General features: G+C 35.2%; 3 protein-coding genes across 9 annotated transcripts in view; 2 read left to right on the forward strand and 1 right to left on the reverse strand.

The window, feature by feature from the left end:
- LOC110378491 (fasciclin-3) overlaps window positions 1-4,103 on the forward strand; it is a 187,256-nt gene extending 183,153 nt beyond the window's left edge. For 3 of the 5 annotated variants that reach the window (XM_064042720.1, XM_064042723.1, XM_064042722.1), the window contains 2 exons: window positions 174-312; window positions 688-4,103. In XM_064042720.1, the coding sequence (XP_063898790.1) occupies window positions 174-312; window positions 688-834 (286 nt within the window). In that variant the 3' untranslated portion in view covers window positions 835-4,103. The remainder of the gene's footprint in view (window positions 1-173; window positions 313-687) is intronic. The other 2 variants (XM_064042721.1, XM_064042724.1) reach the window with 1 other exon arrangement.
- A 2,056-nt stretch (window positions 4,104-6,159) lies between these two features.
- Window positions 6,160-14,518, forward strand: LOC110378496 (putative transmembrane protein 183BP). Of its 2 annotated transcripts, XM_021337780.3 has the most exons (4): window positions 6,160-6,426; window positions 7,647-7,735; window positions 8,763-9,427; window positions 10,341-14,518. In XM_021337780.3, the coding sequence occupies exons 3-4, from the start codon at window positions 8,822-8,824 to the stop codon at window positions 10,629-10,631; spliced, it is 897 nt and encodes a 298-aa protein (XP_021193455.3). In that variant the 5' UTR covers window positions 6,160-6,426; window positions 7,647-7,735; window positions 8,763-8,821; the 3' UTR covers window positions 10,632-14,518. The 2 variants fall into 2 exon arrangements, with proteins under 2 accessions (XP_021193455.3, XP_021193454.3); XM_021337779.3 differs by lacking the exon at window positions 7,647-7,735.
- The window catches only part of LOC110378495 (zinc finger protein OZF), a 29,852-nt gene continuing 21,488 nt past the window's right edge, over window positions 13,917-22,280 (reverse strand). Inside the window, exons 3-4 of one of the 2 annotated variants that reach the window (XM_064042727.1) lie at window positions 19,068-19,146; window positions 13,917-18,677 (exon numbers count right to left, since the gene is read on the reverse strand). In XM_064042727.1, coding sequence (XP_063898797.1) covers window positions 17,689-18,677; window positions 19,068-19,146 — 1,068 coding nt within the window. In that variant the 3' untranslated portion in view covers window positions 13,917-17,688. Of the gene's footprint in view, window positions 18,678-19,067; window positions 19,147-20,774; window positions 21,466-21,956; window positions 22,130-22,280 lie in introns of those variants that run through there. The other variant, XM_064042728.1, reaches the window with a different exon arrangement.

Raw genomic sequence — 22,280 nt, forward strand, 5'->3', positions numbered from 1 at the left:
CAGCACTCGGTTGCCAGCAACCATCACTGCCGCAGCACTGGGTTGCCAGCAACCATCACTGCCGCAGCACTGGGTTGCCAGCAACCAACACTGCCGTAGCGGTAGGTTGCCAGCAACCATCACTGCCGCAGCACTTGGTTACCAGCACCCTTTAAACACATGTATTCCGTTAGTAGCGACACAGAGAGCGCGGTGGGTGGACGGGAGCGCTCGCGGCTGGCGGGGCTCAGTGCGCGAGTGAGGGCGGTGCTGCCGAGAGCTAAGGATAAGGTGCAGGCTACGGAGGCGCAGACTGTTGATACTGAGGATAAGGTGGGTTGAAACTGATAAATGATGAATTTTATACATCAAGCAAGCCTTCAAAATCAAAGTTTTTCAAATAGGCCTTTGCAGGCTCTTAGGAAACGTCACGCTCAAAGGTTCCAAAAAGTGATGTATTGAATTGAGCGACTGAGCTATGTATATGAGGACTAATTTATACTGTGACGTAATAAATCATTGTGATCAGAGAAAATCTAAATGCTGTCGATTCTTTACTATATCTTAGCTAGAAAATTATGATAGTGAACATTATTAACTGTCTTTATGGCTCCCGAAAAATATCACTAAAAGCGGCTTAATTATATCACCAATTAGCTTTCAATCGTAAACACTACTATTATTGATAACCATTTTATCTCCTTACAGCCTCTCTCAGACGACAAAAAGGGCGTGGTATACGCAGAACTAGCGCTCGGCGAACAAACGTCCACGGAGAAACCACCCCCTCCCTCCACGGAGTACGCAGAAATCGTCTACACAGACCAACCTAAAGACAATAAGGACACCAACTAGGTTGCCACAACCACACACTTCTATAAATGGTTGCTACGCTACCTGTGGTCGCTATAACTTATGACAGCTAAAATTTATGAAGAAAAAATATACTAGGATTACTAAGTTAGGACAACCACATACTTCTGTAATGGTTGCTATGCTAACTATGATTGCTACGCCACCTATGGTTGCTACGCTACCTATGGTTGCTATAACTTAAGACAGCAAAAAATAATGCAGAAAAAATATTACTAGGTTACGACAACCACACACTTCTATAATGGTTGCTACGCTACCTATGGTTGCTACTTTGAACTTATGACAGCTAATAAATAATATTCTGGTTACGTTAACCAGAAGATGGTTATGGTAAAAGTAACCGTTTTATTTAATTAAAGTAATTATTTGTGTAATTTGAAAATTGATATTCCTAAATATTTTAAATTATTAGTTTCGATCTTTCGACCAACTTTACAATTTGAGATATATTTAGTTACCTATATTAAGTTTGGAGTGTCAGTAAGAAAACTGAATAATCTGTAACTCGGAATATTTAAATACACTCTAAATTATTTTCTGCACTATATATTTAGAACACACATTTTATATTTTTTGGTTATGGCAACCAAAACAACCCATTTATCCAGTGAGGGTGTTTTTTACGACGTTTATTTTGAAAATATAAAAATAGGAACCATATTTTGAAGAATATTGACATTGTAATACTTATTTCGTAAAATAACTACGTCATATCTGTTCAGAATTTACTGCAAATGTGAGTTTCGTGAAAAATAACATATTACATTATTGAAATTGATCATAAGAAATATTTTTAGCTATTCAAAATAATTATTTACGTAAATAATACGCCTTTTAAATACACATATTTATAAAATTCAAAATTTAAAGTAAAACATCACAAAAAATACAAATTAATATTCTAGTATTGGAATAATCCACCGAAACAAATTAAAAAGAATATATTTATTACTTTTTCGTTTAAATTGTAAGAAACAAAGTTACTTTTGTAATAGATATTAAGTTGTTTTTAAGTATAGAAATCTGACTTTATAGTTTAGGAATAAAACGTATTAGATTCTACCAAATTCTACCGTATTCTACCAAAAGATTTCAATTTTACCATCATTTATATAAAAATACTGACTTTTATATATACGTATAGATTTTGTCGATACATGCTTATACATATGGCCACTAGATTTTTTTTGATATCTTATTTTCCATTCAATAAAGTAGTGAGCTCCTAAACTATAAAAGTCAATTTATATGGAGTAAAAGTAATCTCGCAAACTATTTAAATAATTACAATTAAGGTGTAAACGTGTGTGCTTCAATTGATATTATTATTTTGTATATTTGTTTGTTTATATTTTGGCGGGAAAGTTCCATTTGATGTCACAAACTTATTACTTTAAAATAAAGGATGTATCTTACTAAGTATCTTTGTTTTATGTATATCGACCAATGTTTAATCATAATTACCAACTTTAATATACTATGTATAAGAAAGAAATATAAACATTTTTAATTTAAAAAGAACTTTTCGCCAATATATAAAAACCAGCGCTTGTGTATACTGCCTTTTGCAGCTATTTTTACGTACAAAATATATTATTAGTGTAAGTTTAATATAATAGATGTTTTTATCAGTGTATCTGTCCATTATATTCTGTGTTATCCATAAATATATCGTATTCACTGCCAGAAAAATTGCACAAAACTAACTTTTATAAGTGTTGAGAAACTTTTAAACACAAATTCTTGAAACTGACAACGCCATCTAGTAGCAACAATTAGTACTTGTAGTTCTGATGCGTGATACTAGATGGCGCTGTTTGGAATTTTTGTATCGTAGCTTTTCTATGTACGTATAATTTACGATTTTTTTCAGTATTTACTAAACATTTTGATGAAAAAGAACTGTGTTTAAATATCATCTCGCCGATGATTTTTTTTAAAGACAGGGCCTTGTTATGTACCAATTTACTATAATAGTTGGTCCTGGTTTCATAATTTCTTCCCTACTATTCGTAATAAGTTGCTGTGTTGGTGGATTCCTTGGTGTTGTGTGAATTTAATGGCACTAAAGATTTTTAATTTAGAATTCATCATACATGTACACTATTTCTTCCAATCTCCCAATAAAAATGTTTTATAAAAGGTTACATAAAACATGAATTTTGGGGTCTTGTTTCAACCATTAAAACCATGGTGTAATAATATGGCATGCTACAGTTATTTAGGGTACAAAAAGAATTTATTTTACCTAGTTTTGTAATAGACAAGTCAGATGTGCAGAGAAAAAGTGAGGTGGAAATGCTAATATAATATTAAACCTTTTAAGTTAATATAAAATCGTGCTCTCTGGAGTCAGAAGTAAATAAAATTACAAGTTTGAGCAAGCAGTTTAGAAAAACGAAACTTAAAAAAAACGGCTCCCAAATCGGTTTACCCATTTGAGAGCTGCAATGCCATAGAGAGACAAATAGCATTTTTTGCGCCGTTTCCGAAAAAAATCTATCGATCAAGTTTTAACTATGTAATTTCTATTAAAACATGGACTATTCTTTATTATTATTTTGTATGTCTCTACCAGACCACGGGACTATAGAGTCCCGGATTTTTGGGAGGCGAACGTGGGGCCGAAGCCAACACGCTAAAGCCCTTTTGAGACAACTTTAATGAAATGGTGACACAAAACCGACGATTATCCCTGTATATGCTAACTATAATTATTTATCATTTCCACCTTACAAAGCTTATATAATTTACGATCCGTCCAGATATTAATTTTTAATTTAAACAAATATATTTTATTTTTGTAACTAAGTTTAAGTTTTACAGTGCTATAAATAGGTGCTTAGTTTAAACGATTCTCTATGACGCTAGATTTAGTTTTAATTTTGATATGTTTTTGACACTTTTTATGCGTAAAATGAACAAAATAAAAAAATCTTATAGCTTGTATTTTTACAACTAGACCTTATTAAAAAAATACCCAGTTCTCAACTCGTAGGTATTTCTTTTTAACTGACTTTTTTCATGGTAATTAGGTATCAAATCGTGCCTTCAAGTTTTTTTTAAGAAAATACGCATTTCAAAGTGTCAGAAATATAATACCTATCTTTTGTAAAATATTTGAAAGGCTGCCTCGAGCATCTACACAAATGAATGTCGAAATATCAAACAGTTTGTATTTATTAAAAGCTTTCTCGTGTACTTATTACCTTTATCTTGTATTTTTAAATAAAAATGTGTCATTTTAATCTTTGTTTTATTTTACCTAATTACCTTATTACTCACTGTAAGTCAAAGTCAGAGTCAAAGTTTAGTTCAAAGTTAGCGTGAAAGTAAGTCAATGTTTTGGTACAAGATAGTATCTATTTTGGCCATGGTCGTCATTTAAAAAAATATATATTTGTAGCTTATGTACTCATCGTATTACATATTTGTACATTATGTACTCCTGTTACATCTTCTTCTTCTTTTTACTATATAAAATTAAGTCCGGTTTTCCTCCCTGACGCTATAACTCCAGAACGCACGAACCGATTTCCACGGTTTTGCATTCGTTGGAAAGGTCGGGCTCCGTGAGGTTTATAGTAAAGAAAATTCAGGAATAATCAGGAATAATTCAACAGAAACGTGGGTAAATCGTTTTTCACATACAGCGCCATCTCTGATACATAGCATGTACTACAAACCAATATCCAACACTTCAAGTAGATGGCGCCGAGTGTTTGACAGCTACTCATTGTCTCTGCTCAGTTAATTTCATTCAAGCTCAGTGTATAAATTATGTGGATCGTGCATTTGAGGTTAAATTCAACACTCTGTCCATTGTGAATTTGAGAAGCAGTGCCTACTAATAAATACCGGCTCCGGCTAGACCGCTATCAAATTGGGAAAAGGCTAGGCAAATGGTATAACAGCTTACCTAAAAGTACTAGGGTCACATGAGTACTAAGAGATGAGATGACCATCCAAATCCCGGAAGACTAAGCAGATTACAAAAGGAACAACTGAAAGTACTAGGCGCACATAAACTTGAAGAGATCTCAGAGACTTGAAAAGAAAAGAACATGCCAAATTCTTTTTTTGAAAATTAAAGTTACTTTCGTGTAAAAAGTACTAGGCTCCCATAAGATGTAAGAGGTTTACCTTGAAAAGTGATAGAATACGGTTGTGTATGAGTTTCCTTGGCGTCTTTGATGGTGGTATAGAATATGTAGTAGGGAGCGCTCGCTGCATGCTTGGCGGCCATCTTTCCTTTTGTTTTTTACGTATAATTATATTTAGGAAATATTCACAACAATTCATATGTAAATCTATACATAAACATCACATCTATAGGAAAGTCAAAACTGTACATTGAATATTTCATTAAAAGAATACTTGGGGGGTGATCCATAATCGATTCGGAACCCAAATATGTAGTTTTTAGAATTTTTGTCTGTATGTCTGTTTATCTGTTTGTCTGTATGTTTGTCCCGGATAAACTCAAAAAGTACTGCATGGATTTAAATATAATTTTGCATAACTATTACCTGGGGGCCGGTTCAACACATAGGCTATATATTATCACGCTATCACCTACGGAGATTGAGCAATGAACGATTAAATAAACTAAATTGGAAAATTGGAAATTCTATATTGCCCACGCAGACGAAGTCGCGGGCAACAGCTAGTTGCATCTATTTATACCATTTCCGATTCTGATTACAATAATGATTCACTATTTAATAATACACACAATCCGATAAGCCCCTTTTTTATTGTCCCCTTAACGGGGAACACCACTATAGATGTGTTACTAACATGAAATTATAGGTCCGTGGTAGTTTTCCGATGTGGTGAATTTTCTAAGTTGGAATCTGCTCAGCCTTTTCCCAACTATGTTTGAATGGTCAAGTTTGTTAGCCGCGGGTCCCACTGAATTTATAATGAGTTAATCTATATCTCTGAAATCTGAAGTGAATTTTTAAGGATAAAAAAATATTACTTAACTATTCTTCTTTTGAATTATTAAATTTTTGAAGAACTACTGTCCGTAACTGGATAAAATATAGCCTTTGTTACTCAGGAAGAGTAAGTAGGTAGGTATACCTAGCTTTATTTTAGTTTAAGATTTTCAATCCGTTGCGATAGTTTCGGAGCCCTTAATTATCCTCTTTATTCAAATTAGTATAGATATAATGGAGAAATAAGTTCCTGTATTTGTTTTAAAGTATGAAAGATTATTTTAATCTATTGTTATAAAAACTCCGAATAATGGTAGAAATATTAATAAGCAATAGCCACCCTATTTTTATCGATCACATTCTGACAGTTTATCTTGTCAAATACAAGAAGGACGATTTCAAAACTTGAGAAATTCGTAAATAATTCATTTAAAAGTCTAAAATCATCAAAAAAACACCCAATTATTATCATGATATCGTTACAATAGTGATTAGTGATGTGTATATATTAACAATAACCTAAAAAGGTCATGTGAATTTGAAAAACTAAAGAATTGATTTAGTTTAAAAAAACTTTGTTTTTTTTTCATCATGTCGAGGAAGAAAGGCAGAAAAAATGTCTTGCAAGGTAAGTAATATACTATTTAAATGTAATGTAAGATTTTCAGACATCATATTGCTTTTTTATTGTTTTATTTTTTGTTCTAGAAAAGTATATTTTTGCAGCTTTTTTTAGGTATTCTAGAATTCTCTATAGTTTAAGTAGTCTTTAGTTTAGACATGAAAATTATTTGTGGCTTGCACAGTTTATGAACCGACTCCTAGAAAAAAGGAGGTTCTCACTTTGACCCGTACTTATGTATGTTTGTGCTCAATCATCATTTATCATCAAGTTTGGCTGACCTGATTTTTATGTTGTTTTTATTTCTAAGGATCTATCTATATAAAAGATGAATAATTAGGTAAACAATGCTCTGAATTTTAACAAGATTATAGACAATCTTGCAGTTAAGTTCTTCATAGGTCTATTAGGTTCATGCACTAGTTAAACAATTTCTTTCCCTAAATAGTTAGCCATCCCTTGCTCATTCGTTCATACAGATATTGTCAAGTTTCATTAACCAATGTAACTATTATTACATTCAATAGTTTAAAATTATGCATTCATCATCATCTGCCTATCTTTTTCCATCTATGCTGGTGTTGGCTTCCGGCCTAACAGGGTGCAGCTGAATACCAATTTATTTTATTTTAAATTTATTTTAATGGAGCGACTGCCTTTTTGACCTTCACAACCCAGTTACCCTGGCAACCCAATAACACTTGTTAAGACTAGTTGTCAGACTTTCTTGCTTCTACAACCCCTAACGACTTCCAAAGATGTTCAAATTACAGCCGAGAAAAACCTAATCTTTGTTATATGTTTTGTAGAATACATCCATAAGGTTACTATTAAAAACACATAAAAATGGAACCTCTAAACTGCACATTGCTCTTCAGGAAGATACACAAGAATATTTAAAAACGACTTGCCGCTTATAACATAAATCCTTTGTTATTATTTTGCCTTGAATCATCATCATCCCGCCCTCATCCCAATTTTATTTGTGTTCAGCACAGCATGTTTTCTTCTTCCATACTCTTCTATCTGCCGTCATCTCACAAGTAACATTACTTCTTACCATATTGACTTTCACACAATTCATCCATTGTTTCTTCAGTCACCACATTCATACTCATCACCTTCCTCACAACATGACTTGAATCAACTTACTTTTCAATATAATTTCTGGCAATAAGTTGTGACTCTTAAAACCAACTTTATCAGCCGAGCCTTTTCCCAACTAGGTTGGGGTCAGCTTCCAGTCTAAAGGGAAGACTGAATATTGAAATTTCTGCAGACAACAGCCTTCTGACTTCCGCTACCTATTTATAAGGTAAGACCGGCTGTCAGACTTTCAGGCTTGTATGTGTAGAATCATATCATAATTTTGATAAGTAGTTTCCGGTAGTATTAAAAAAAATGCTTGATATTTTAAATGGTAATGTACTCACAGCCAAACTGAAGCACAGATAGACAGCTAATATAATTATATGTAGTTATTTATAAGCCTTATTATGTATTATGTAAATATAAATTTATATAGAGTGACTGATACTTGAAGACGACACAACGACGACGAAGAAGACACTCATGATTACAAACCACTTTCCCAAAGAAACTTTTTTTTAGGGTTCCGTACCCAAAGGGATCCTATTGTTTTCGCTCCTCTGTCTGTCCGTCCGTCCGTCTGTCACCAGGCTGTATCTCATGAACCGAGATAGATAGTTCGAGAGTTGAAATTTTTCCAGATGATGTATTTCTGTTGCCGCTATAACAACAATACTGAAAACTATAAAAAAATTAATATTTTTGGGGGCTCCCATACAACAAACGTGGTTTTTTTTCTCATTTTCTAAATAATGGTACGGAACCCTTGGTGCGCGATTCCAACTCGCACTTGGCCGGTGTTTTTTATACTCATTAGTATATTCTCAATAGCATTACAGCTATTTGAAACTGAGCTTAGCACTCGCGCATCCTACCGATTAAAAACTAAAGAAAAAAAAACCGGTCAAGTGCGAGTCGGACTCCCTAAAATATTTATTTAATTCTAGTTTTCATTATTTGTTGTTATAGCGGCAACAAAAATAAATCATTAATCTGTGAAAATTTCCGCTCTCTAACTAGATAGGTACCACGGTTCATGAGATACAGCCTGGTGACGGACGGACAGAGCGAAAACAATAAGGTCCCGTTTTACCCTTTTGGTACGGAACCCAAAAAAAGAGTTTCTTTGGGAAAGTTGTTTGTAATTATGACTACAATCACGTGTTCAAGTATCGGTCAATAACTACCAATCACTAATCTGCTACTCTTTCAACATCGTTCATCAACTAAATAAATAAATAAATCTTTTCCAGATTTCACTCTCAACGATTCAGCAAACGCAAGAAAACCAATCCGTGAAGTTCGGAAAGTCATGAATCCCACCATGGAACTGTCTTGGGCAGACATCGGTGATGACACAGATGCTATGATCGAAGAAATAGCAGAAGATGGAACCAGGAAGTTAGTCTACAAGAAGAAGAAGAAACCAGAAGAAACACCCATAGATGACCGACCGGGTATTGAGTACCCTGAAATCTTATTCTACTTAATTTCAAAGTACATAAAACCTGAAAGTATAGGAGCATTTGCAAGGATTAATAAGTCAGCGTATGCAGTGACTAGAAACAAGGCGTTTTGGATGCTACAGTATAAAAGACATTGTGAAAAGAGTCCGTACCTACCTGAGAAGTTGCGGATGGACAGCTACAAGACATATGGGCTCCGTCAAACAGTTATAAGGGCTTTATATCATACTCATGATCACTTTATTCGCAAGATTGTCCGTCATGATGTTAAGCCACATCAATTAGTGAGCCGGGTTTGTGTGAATGTCTGGTTTTGCAAGGGTTTAACTTATTGGAATGTATATTTTAAACTGAAGAAGCCACAGTTACAATTGCCCAGTACGGATAAAGATTTTATTGAAGAGCTGGGACGGATCGATGCTAATCCGGAAGAAGGGACTCAGGTTTTACTGGTATGTATTATGAAGTTTGTTTTTACACTAGCTCAAAGGCGATTATGAATTTATTAAACTTTTTTTTAGAGCTAGCGCAGTGGAGAGCATTTTTCACTTGCGAATTATCTTGAATTTTGAAATCTGTACTAATATTATAAAGCTGAAGACTTTCATTATTTCTTTGTATGCGATAGTTTTAGGAACCAATTAAAAAAATGTATCTCAGTGTAGATTATAATGATTTACCAATGAAAGCTACTCTTTCTCCCATTACGTGGATTAGTTTTCATGGCACTCGGGCGAAACATTTAAAATTAATTAACAAAACTGTGACATGGAAACATTGAAATGATTACTAATCCCATTTGAATGAAGACAAACTTGTTATTAGTCATCATCATCCTCTGCGACTTTTTCCCAACCATGTTGGGGTCGGCTTCCAGTCTAACCGTATGTAGCTGAGTACCAGTGCTTTACAAGGAGCGACTGCCCTATCTGACCCCCTCAACCCAGTTACCCAGGCAACCTAATACCCTTTGGTTAGGTAGGCTAGTGTCAGACTTACTGGCTTCTGACTACCTGTAACGAATGCCACGGATGTTCAATGACAGCCGGGACCTACAGTTCAACGTGCCATCCGGAACACAGTCATTAGTGTCTAAGTCATACTTAGAAAGTACATACAAACTTAGAAAAGTTGCATTGGTACGCCGTACTTGCCTGACCTGGAATCGAACCCGTGCCCTCATACTCGAGAGGTTGGTTCTCTGCCCACTATGCCACCACGACTTAAAAAAAAAACTTGTTACGTTAAGTACGACAGTAAAAAAAAATTGCTATATGCGCACGGGCCATTCTTAATATACATACAATACATGCATATCCTATAAAATACTGTATTTTCTCCTTACCAACCATCTCACAATTCCAGGTAACCTGCAAGAGTTTCCACGAAGTACCACCCCTAATGGGGATGACACTGTCCACAGTCAGCATGGTACTGTCCCAAGGGTACCGTCATCACCGTCTACACCTAGGATTCAACAGTTCAAGGTACACGGTCAAAGGTATAGTCCCGGAGAGAGAAGTTATCTTAGATGCAGTTGTGGGGGCTCTGGTCTGTGACTGGTGGCATCCGCAGTACCCACATACTGGGAACTTTGTACCGAGGCAGGAGCCACCGTTGTTGAGAAATAATTTCTTTGATGATGATATTTCTTGAGTGGTGTAAGGAGTACAGGTGATAATTCTGTGGTTTTTGTGATTGTTTAGTTGAAAATAATTGGGATTATGATGTATATTAGTTCAATATTCATATTATCTGTCAGTTGCACAAAGATCCATTAAAATTAAAGCTTCATTAAATCTATTGCTAACACTTTTTATCTTGTTGACAAAAAAAGAGACGGCAATCGATGTAAAGAAGCTTTAACTTTAATGGACTTTTGTACAACTGAAGGTATGAGTTATCTACTTAAAAAAATCTGTCTAATTGCAAGATTACACTTAAATTGATACAAAAAAATTTTATGGTATATAGTGAGTTGAGTCCACAGCTAGCATGTGTTCGCGCGGCGGTTGCAGTTTCGCGGACATTTTACAAATGTTCGCACGCAATGTGTTACTGTTTGCTAGAGCGAGTACACCACGAGATACATTTGTGTCCGTCAGTGTCACTCTCGTGGGATCTAGCCTTAAGGTGAATACTTTGACTAGTAGCAGGAAATTCAATTAAAAATGTTTTTTTTTTTATGTTTTACATAAGTTAAACGACTTTAAAAAAGAAGTAAGTTACATAAATATGTAGAATTTTTGTTTTTTGTATTCAGATGATTCCAATTATTTTGAACAATCAAATTCATCAATTTTTTGAGTTTGGTAGTTAATTGGAGCTTACTATCCAGTATGTATGTGTTTCTCTATCTGTCTAAAAGTCACTTGCTGTATTGTATGAATGTTACATATTGCTAAAGTACAGTTCTTGCCAATTAACTTTGCAACTCTGAAGTTAGTAATTTGTCTCTTCGCGCGTTTGTTTGTAATTCGTACAGTTAATGTCGAGAAGCTTTACTTGACTGAAGTTGGCTACTGTTGATTTCGCAGTAGTAAAAAATATATAAATAAAACACTACTGCGCATGCTTGAAGCAAATGACTTACTTCAGAGTTGCAAATTTATTTGGCTCGAATTGTAAAATGTACATAATACTTTTGGTGTTCAATTGTGAAAAATAAGCATAAATATAATTCAATATTTTTCTGAATGGTAGCACAACTTATTTCTCACTAGCTTTTGCCCGCAACTTCTTTCGCGTGGAATAGTGACTACCAGCAGATTTTTGATTTGACCAATAGATGGCGCTATATGTCCGGAATATTTTTTTTTTGTAATAATAACTATCCTATGTCCTTTCTCAAGTTTCAAACTATGTCTGTACCAAATTTCACACAAATCGGTTTAGTAGTTTACGCGTGAAGAAAAGACAGACAGACAGACAGACAGAAAGACAGACAGAGTTACTTTCGCATTTATAATATTAGTTTGGATAGTCAATAGTCACACAAAACCACGTAAAAGTTAGTAATTCTGAATGTTGTAGAAATTGATAATAAGACCCAGATGCACCATTTAAACTATAACGATAACCAAACCATAACCAGCCGTATACTTTTTTTTTAACGACGTCAAAATCATCAAATGACCCCTCCCGCTGTGGGTTAGCAGCGGTGAGGGAGTGTCAGACTCTTACTGACTGAAAACTGTCGTGTTCCGTCGTAGGCCTTTTATGTACCGGGGCCGCGATACTCGCGCGAACAATCCCGCAGCCCCGGCAGGCTTTGGCCCTGCTCTTGCAGCCCATTGGTCACATCGGCGATTTGACAACTGAAAATGGTTCGGTTATCGTTATAGTTAAATGGTGCAACTCACTGTTAAATCACATAAATGGTAGTAATTCTGAATGTTGTAGAAGAAAAAAATACATAAATGTGAATAAAATAAGATTTTTAATGGTACAGTTAGCTTCAAAAGTGACTTAATAAATTTGAATTCTCAAAACTGCTTAACACCTTGTCGTCGATAAGTTATTAAAAGTAAAGTATTCATCTACTTTTTTGAAGTTCAGGATGTTAAGTAAATTTTGGCGTTTGTGTTTTTAAGAGTAGGTACCAAGGGGTATCGGGTTGCCCGGGTAACTGGGTTGAGGAGGTCAGATAGGCAGTCGCTCCTTGTGGCACACTGGTACTCAGCTACATCCGGCTAGACTGGAAGCTGACCCCAACATTGTTGGGAAAAGGCCAGGCAGATGATGAACGTTGTTAGGCACTTTTGATAATTTTGATTTGTTTAGCTACTTTTGACTCTGAACTTACCTATTTTACTAAATATAAATATGTAGTAATCTGGTCTGATATGTAGTAAACTAAGTCTGATGATATATAATATTTTCTCTATGTATTAATTGATGTAAAAAAATTCAGTCTGACTTAAAGTAAAGGTATATAAAATTAATGTAAAAGTGGTCTGATTTGATCAGTCCTTGATAGGAAGGCCTAAAATGAAAAGGGTAAAATGTTGAAATTTGGGTAATGTAAATAGCCTAGTCAATTTAGACATAAAAATAGTGCCCAAATAACATTCATAAATAAAATATTAAAAGTCCCCGTTGATCCAGAGTCAAGGTTTGTTTTTTATTTTGAAAACGGTAAGTTTTATCAAAACTGTTAGATACGTAACTTGCAGATTATTTAATTATCCATGAAATGACCAATATATATTTTTTTCATAAGCATCACTATTCGAAAGTTTCCACCAAAACTCAGATCTGTGCGATTTTTTTTTATTTCAAATACTTATCTAAATTGACTGGGCTATAAATTGAATGGATGCTTTAGTATGAAGAAATGATTTAGAAAATATAAGGTGCGTGTTTAACAGGAGGTTTACAACTATTGTCGTTTAACTGTTTTAACATATTTCTGTCCATTTCAAATGAATAAATAAGCATATTCTTTTTATAGCTAGTTTTACAAGTTCTGTCTCTCATCACAAGTCTCTGATAGCATATCAGGAATATATCTGACAGATAAAATATAACTTGGTTTCACAGGTCAATACTGGATCCGAAAAACAGGTCTTAAATACCAATGACTGTTTTTCGGATCCAGTAAGTCTGACACCAGTCTAACCAAGGGGTATTGGGTTGCCCGGGTAACTGGGTTGAGGAGGTCAGATGTCAGTCGCTCCTTTTAAAGCACTGGTACTCAGCTGCATCCGGTCAGACTGGAAGCCGACCCCAACATAGTTGGGAAAAAGGCTCGGATGATGATGGTTTCACAGGTCTCTGATAGCAATATCTGGCAGAAATTATAAGCAGCCTTTATCTGGCAGATAGCATTAACTATCAGATAACTAACTAAAACTTTATCAGTAACTATTGAAACTGGGCCTTAATGTAGATACAACAAGCAACAAAAGTAGATTGAGTATTCAAATATATTTTTCTTAAAATTACATTTGAACAAAATATGAATATTTGATGTGTGTGTAGAATTCAACATTAAATGTATGTACTCACAAATATATTTAAGTTGATAGGGAGTGTAAATACATATAAATAATTATGATACATATGTATGGAAATAGACAGAAACAAAGCTTTTTATCTTTCAAAGAAAATTACTGTAGAAAGTTGCAAGCGAACTTGTATTTCCTTTTACTCGACTGCGCCAAGAAGGGTTATGTTTTTATATTTTTTTGTGCTTAATACTGCTTTTGTATTATTTAGAATTCATATAAAATAATGTTATTGTCGGCCGACAGTTGACCCAATGGTTGACAATTTTTTTTAAAGAAAATCTTGATTCCAATCAAAGTTTTCAGTCGGTCTGATACCGGCTAAATACCTCATCTTTGCAATGTGCGTACTATCATTCATCTTCATACTGATTTATGAGCCCAAACAAACTATCGGCCGATAAAAAGTTTGCAAAAATCACAAATTTTACAAAAACGTTTGTAATTTTAGAAACGATCCAAAAACAACTGAATTAATTAATTTATTGTAAAGCGTTATGTGATATGATCATAAATATATATATTTTACTGTTATTTTTATTTATCTCACCTTAAAAACTTACAAAATCCGAATTTTAGCTTTACATAAGTATGCGAGATTTTTGATACTAGGTACATATTTCTAAAATGGTCACAGGCGAGGATATGTGTACTATGGGTTTTAAGAATCTTTCACAAAGTAGCCCAAAAGCCCAGTCTGGAAGTTGGTGATTGATACACCCGTGCATTCGAGAGCACGTTAATGTCGGTCCTGCTTGTGATCTCTCTCCGGTGGTGTCGGATTGTCGTCCCATCGCTCTATGAGAGTGAAGGAATAGTGAGTGCACCTGTGTCCAAGCAAATGTGCCTGCACTATAATATGTCCTGCGCAGCTGGCTGATCTCCTTATATGGGAACAGCCGCCGATAATCGGATAGGAGGACATCATCATCATTACTTTGTCCACGTAAATGAAGGAGTTCCCGAGAGAGTTATAAATGAAAAAACAAGTTAATCTGACACGTATTTTAATGTTCAATAACTATAATACATATACATTTAATATCAGAGACACATTAACGGCCGTTTCCTATATTCTATCTGTTGATTTTCTCACTGGAGATAGGAATTTGACATTACTTCATCATCTCCCGAGCCTTTTCCCAACCATATTGGGGTCGGCTTCCAGTCTAACCGGATGTAGCTGAGTACCAGTGCTTAACAAGAAGCGACTGCTGTCTGAACCCCTCAACCCAGTTACCCGAGCAACCCGATACCCCTTGATTAGACTGGCGTCAGACTTACTGGCTTCTGACTAGCCGTAACGACTGTCAAGGATGTTCAATGACAAGGACCTACAGTTTAATGTGTCATCCGAAACAGAATGCCCATCTCTACTAAGCAAAACCCAAAATACATAGAATATTGGAAACTGCCGTTAATATATGTAATGAACTACTTACATAAAACAGTTATTTCATTAACTACACAATGTAGGTTAAATTATTATTTTTACAATTAAAAAGACAATTTGTAACTTTAAATAGTTGTTTTTTATGAGATCTTAAACTACTTTTTTTTATATTTAGTAAATGCTTTAACTTTGAAGACTTAAAATGTTAATAGATGGTTTATATAACAATTATTTTTACATAGGGTGACTGGTAACTGGTCTACATTTTATCAATATTTTTTTTTTGTTATAAAGGTGAAATATATAATTTATTGTAGTATACTTGATACGTATTAAAAGTCCAGAACATAAAGTTGCACTAGCACGTCGGGATTTATAGATATACCCCTCTTACCGTCAGTTGCACAAAGTTCCATTAAAGTTAAAGCTTCATTAAATCGATCGCTGACACTTTCTATCTTGTTGACAAAGAAAGAGTCAGCAATAGATTTAAAGAAGCTTTAACTTTAACGGACCTTTGTGCAACTGACGGTTAAAGTACTAAAAACGCTATTTTTTTTTTATTAAACTAAAAAGAATAAAAAAAACATGTGTTCAAGAATCGGTCACTAATTACCAGTCACCCTATATAATATATTTTTGGCCTAAATATGTATATTCGACTATTATACCTAACTTGTGCCAATTACATTAAAGTAGGGAAGAAATACAGTGCACACTATACTTTTAACATCGATAGTTAATTTTGAAAAATATTTATGTACCTACTTAGAATATAACTTGGCACCACTATATTCGAAAGGAAATATTACTTATTAATTAAATATATAATTAATGCTAGTTTAGGAACTGTGTACAAAATACTGCGGGCAAATAAATTATTTTAGTAAAAAAATGCCATTTACAAAAACTAGACAGTTACAGCCTTACTACAAAAACTTAAAACACTTGTCTAAAAAAATTGTGGCTGCAAAATGGACCTTATCATCATTTTAGACAAGTGTTCAACAGACGTTTAAAAGTTTTTGTGGTAAGAAGGTTAGTTTTCGATATAAAAACAATTAAACTTAAACTACTCAAAAAAAACTTATTTTTTTCAATATTAGTGTAGGGATTATTTTGCCCTTACAAGTAATTTGGCTAAAAATATTAAATACTCTATAATATATTCACAAGCTAAGACAATTTTTTAAAATTAGATTTACTCAATACTCAATACTCAATAACTTTATTGCATTCCATAATGTGTACAGGCTGGTGGGTAAAATTAAAAGAAACAATTATGGACCCTGTCGGGCACAGCAAAGTTAGTTTTTAGAGGAGAGGACGAAGAGCGCTTTTTAAACATAATTATATTGAATTAAATGTAGAAAATCTTATTATATTTAGATATTTATGTACTTCTCTTAGGTAAAAACAGCTTTAAAATCTTATAAACGTGTACTTATCAATATTTTGTTTAAAACTAGATAATATATTTGTTTATATAATACAAAAGTAAAAACAAATTCATTTCAATAAATAATGTTAAAATTTCTACCGATAGATGGCGTACTTTTACAAAAAGCCTATACACCAAAACATCATAGTATAAATAGTTAAAACTAATATAGTTTCTTTGAAAAAAAAACAAGGATAACAGTACACATACTATCATTTAAAAAAATGCTACTGTCAATAACAGTAAAGGTACGTTTTGAATGCTAGCTGCCGACTGCAACTGCCGACCGCATTTGCAGCGACTGCATAAAAATCAGTCGATATCTGGCAGCGTCTGGTACTCACACACAAAAAACACTGGTACTCAGCTGTATCCGGTCAGACTGGAAGCCGACCCCAACATAGTTGGGAAGAAGGCTCGGGAGATGATGATCTGAGCGAGACTGCACGTGCTGCTGCCGCTTCGACACAAAACGGTTTCATGTAAATACATACAAACCAGTAGTGCAGTTGCGGCCGACTTCATGCAGTCGCGGAATAGGCGATCGGCAGCCAGCATTCAAATCGCACCCTAACAGTATCATTCTATCTCACTCATACAAAAAAAAGAAACAAAAATGCTACTGGCAATAACATTAACATCATTAAAAATGGCGCAGCCATTAACTTACAAGCAAACTACTAGAGGGCGCTATATTTAACAACATTCATAACCAGTTTCCCTTTTCTGAGCCTTTTCGCGTTGGGAAAAAGGCTCAGAGGATGACCTATAAATCAAAAAGTTAACAGTTTATCTGCCAGATTCCTGATAGCTCTCAGAGACATGTGTAACTGGTCATAAGAATTTAACAGCATTAAATAACTAATTACTTCAACCTAATATTTCTTCCGCCTCTTCTTCACCATATTTACTTTTGAAGGTATCCCATACCTTCATAGCGACCGACGCATCAGTATCGGTACAAGTATAAGTCTGCCCCGGATGTTTCCTCGTATAATGCCTCAAAACATTCTGTTTATGAGAAAACCGTTTAGGACATACATGACAACGGAAATACTTCTCATTAACATGCGTCTTCATATGATATTTTAATCTACTCTCTCTAGGAAATTTCTTATGACAAATTTCGCAAACTGTGTGTTTTACTTTATCATGGCCGAGCATATGACGTTGCATGTTGTGCTTATGAGCGAAAGTTTTGTCACAAAGTTGACAAGTATAAGGTTTCTCGCCCGTATGCACTCGCATATGAGGCTTTAAAAGACCGGAACTGGTAAAAGTTTTATCACAAACAGGGCACGAAAATGGACGCACCCCATTATGAAGCTGCATATGTCGTATTAAAGTGCTTTTATGCTTAAAAGTAGTAGGACATTGTTCGCAAGAAAACGGCCTGTCGTTATCATGTTTCCTCAAATGAGATTTCAATAGATATTCCTTTTCGAATATCTTGTGACAAACATGACATACTAGAGGCTCATCTGTCTGTATTTTACATCGACTTTTTCCTTGATGTTTTTTCAAATTAGTTTTGAACGAAAAGCTTTTATTACATAGAGGACATTTATAAGGTTTTTCTGTTAAATGAACTTTTTTATGTTGCATTAAATTAGAGGAGGATTTAAATGATTTTTGGCAGACATCGCAAGGGTATAGACGGGCGGTTGGTATCGTGTGTCGGTTGAACTTGTGTCGGTCCAATCTCATCTGGTTGAGAAACTCGGCGTCACAGAGATCACATTTGAGAGTTTCTCTCGTGTGTATGAGTAGATGGCGCTGCACGTTGCCTTGGTTAGCGAAAGTTTTTTTGCAAATTTGGCAGACGTAGCCTGGTCCGGTTGGTGCGTTGGTGTAGAATTCTGAAAAGAAAAAGTGATTTAAGTTTTGAGGAAGAACTTTAGTAGGTCATTTGAATTTTTATCGCCCTTTCTTTGAAGGTAGATAATGGTTAATAAATCAGAATCTTCTATTAAAGGATAATGGCGAAGACTAGTTCCCTCCAGCGAATTCACTTCTATCTCATCATTATCATCATCTCAGCCGGCGGACGTCCACTGCTGAACATAGGCATCCTCCTTAGAGCTCCACAGATACCCGTCGACGGCGACCTTTATAAGGTCACTCCTATCTACTATATGTTATTCATAAGATATTTTACTGCCAAGTTTCATCGATATCCGTGCAAGCAATTTAGCGTTGAATAAATAGTTTTTCTTTCTTTCTTTATAAGTGTGATGATGACAACTCACCATTATTTTCGTTCCTCTTGAAGCTCTCGATGTTCAGGTCATCTGAAGGTGGATCCTCTGAGGGCACTTCCTCCGGCAACTGGAAATGCGAATATATCTATTTTAATGTGAGAAGCACTTTAAAACAGAAATATAAGAAAGTCAGAGTGCTTTCCAACTATTGAATTATCCAACTTAAATGCAAAATCTCCGTTTTGCTTTGGTGGAGATCGTTTTGCTTTAGTGGAGACCAAAGCAAAACGGAGATTTTTCTTAAAGTTACCGCGGCCCTGGTACATAAGAGGCCTACGACGGAACACGACGGTTTTTAGTCAGTAAGAGTCTGAGACTCCCTCACCGCTGCTAACCCACAGCGGAAGGGGTCATTTGATGAATTTTGACGTCGTTAAAAAAAAGATAGCCTAACCTAAACGACTGTAAACTACCCGTTTAAGCAATATCATCCGAAATTGCGCATGTAGGTATGCAAAACAAATCTTTTAAACGCGGGTACTAAACAAACAGTGTTGCAAAATCTACTAGTCTTATTTTTATTGGGAAATCATCAATAGACCCCTCCCGCTGTGGGTGTCAGACTCTTACTCTCTCATTACAAAACGCGGTACCAAAAAAGAATCGGCTTTTGTACTACCTTTAAACCAGCTTTAAGTAGGCTTTAAAACGTTATTACAAAACGTAGTTTATCGCAAGTCCTATTACCATCTGTCATCAGTGACATCTATAAAAGATGATTGGTTTTGGCACTTGCGCTGATGCGAGGCCTATGCGAGAGCGACAGCGCCGATCGCAACGTCCACAAACGAACTGTGTTCCCGGTGAGGTGACGTAGATCGCGTACTATCTATAGTACAAAAGATGAACCATCGAGCCCCCTAGTTTAACTGCAGTACTTAGCTATTTGTCAAACGTCAAAAAGCTTGAGTATATCTCTTGTTATTTTCTATTAATAATGGATGTTAACATGTTGGATTTGCAAGATTTGGATGATTTAGAAGTGTTAGATGAAATTGAGTTCCCGGGAACCCAATAGAGTTCGTCGACGAAACCCGTTCGACTTGCCTGGTGACTATTTTCAATATAAATATAGATTCAGCAAACGTTTTGGCGAGAAAATTGTGGATTTATTGCGTGATGACTTGTCCCACGATCGTCGAGGATTGCCCTCAGGGTCCGGACCGGCTCAGAGAGGAGAGCAAATTCTGAACACGTAGAAAATTGAGTACTAAGTATTTGAAGTAAGGTTTATTTTTGCATGCGCACTGCTTTTGTCATTAAGAATGCTCGAAGGCGCTCGGTGTGAAATAATAAGTGGAGCCGACCGACTCCGATCGTGTACTTTTTCTCGGTCTTGCAGTCGTTTGGCTCCAATTGCATCTCAAGTAGCCGATCAGAGCCGACTCCGGTCTGTGTGAAAAGAAAAATGCGCTCTCCGAGCCGAGCTATCTGAACGGACCCTTAAGCCCCGAAATGCAAGTAGCTTGCGCACTTCGCAACTTGGCTCACCGTGAGGTGAGAGTCTACCAAGCTTGTATAACGCTGACACACAGGGAGTGTCGTTCACAATCATATTAAATCCTATCACATATGCTTTATGATATTCTATGGCGAATTGTAAAAAATAACCTAATCCATTCAGTGGTTTAACCACACGAGTCATTTTTCGTTTCCATAATTTACAACATCATGTGTAAAGCAGAGATAAAGTTAGGACTTAGGAGTATAGAATGTTTTGATAAGTTGACAGCTGTCAGGTTTTAAGGGAGAATTTCTGTTGTTTGTAATGGCTGACTTTTATATGGTGTTATGTCTGTGCAGTGCTTCATAACGTGTACGAAGATATATTTCCCGGGGAAGTCAACTATGAGGAGTCCTATGGTAAAATATTACTAACACAAAATACTGTGAGAGGAAATATTCGGAGGAGGTAGTTTATTGAAACACATTTTTATTCAAATAAGATTTATTAAAAATTACATTTTCTTTTATGTTGCTTAGGCAGACTAGTATAATTAATAATAATATGATGAGTACTTCATCTGCCTTGCCTTTTCCCAACTATCCGTCAGTTGCACAAACGTCTATCAAAGTTAAAGCTCCATTAAATCTATTGCTAACACTTATTATCTTGTTGACAAAGAAAGAGACAGCAATAGATTTAAAGAAGCTTTAACTTTAATGGACATTTGTGCAACTGACGGTATGTATGTTAGGTTTGGCTTTCAGTCTGTTAGATGGAGCGATTGCCTGTCTGAACTCAACCCAGTTACCCGGGCAACCCGATACCCCTTGGTTAGACTGGTGTCAGACTTACTGGCTTCTGACTACCCGTAACGACTGCCAAGGATGTTCAAATGACAGGCGGGACCCACCAATTTATCGTGCCTTCGGAAACAAGTACCTGAAAAAAAATGTTATATTATTATATTGCCACACAACTAATATAAATAACTAAGTAATATTGTAATCAATAATTGTAGACATTATTGTCCTTTTGTAATTTAATGATGTCAAAAAATTGAAATTTATTGTAGGTACCAACTGTGATAACCAATTTGTTTTATTTATTTGATGACCAATATTATATACAAAAGTATATAGCTCTATCCCTACTAATATTATAAATGCGAAAGTAACTCTGTCTGTCTGTTACGCTTTAACGTCTAAACCACTGAACTGATTTTAATAAAATTTGGTAGAGATAGAGTTAACCTTGAGAAAGAACATAGGATAGTTTTTATCCCGGACTTTTGAAGACTTCTCTTGGAAATGCGATATAACCGAACTTTACGCGGGCGAAACCGCGGGCGGAAGCTAAGTCAAAGTCAAAGTCAATAAGCAACGTTTGCTTATTGCTATTAATTATTATATTGTTCTAAAAGAGTAACTTACATTTTATATTTTTACATTAAGAGTGCTCCAAAAGAGCTATTTCTAATTGGAGCTTTCTAATTTTTAATTTTTGTATTTCTACTTTGTTGGAGTGTTCCGCTTCTAATATCGCCAACTGCCGTTTTTTGAAATCCAAGTTGCTTTTTATAATAGCTTGGAGCCCATCTTCATTTCTGTAAATAAATTAATATGTATGTAATAACTTGGCGTATTATTCTTGTACGGTTGTGAAACTTGGACGCTGACTAAGCAGGATATAAGCAGACTGGAGGCTTTTGAGATGTGGTGCTGGAGGAGGATGGAGAGAATTACCAATGAAGAAGT

This window comes from Helicoverpa armigera, chromosome 29, assembly GCF_030705265.1.
Source record: "Helicoverpa armigera isolate CAAS_96S chromosome 29, ASM3070526v1, whole genome shotgun sequence".
NCBI lineage: Eukaryota > Metazoa > Arthropoda > Insecta > Lepidoptera > Noctuidae > Helicoverpa > Helicoverpa armigera.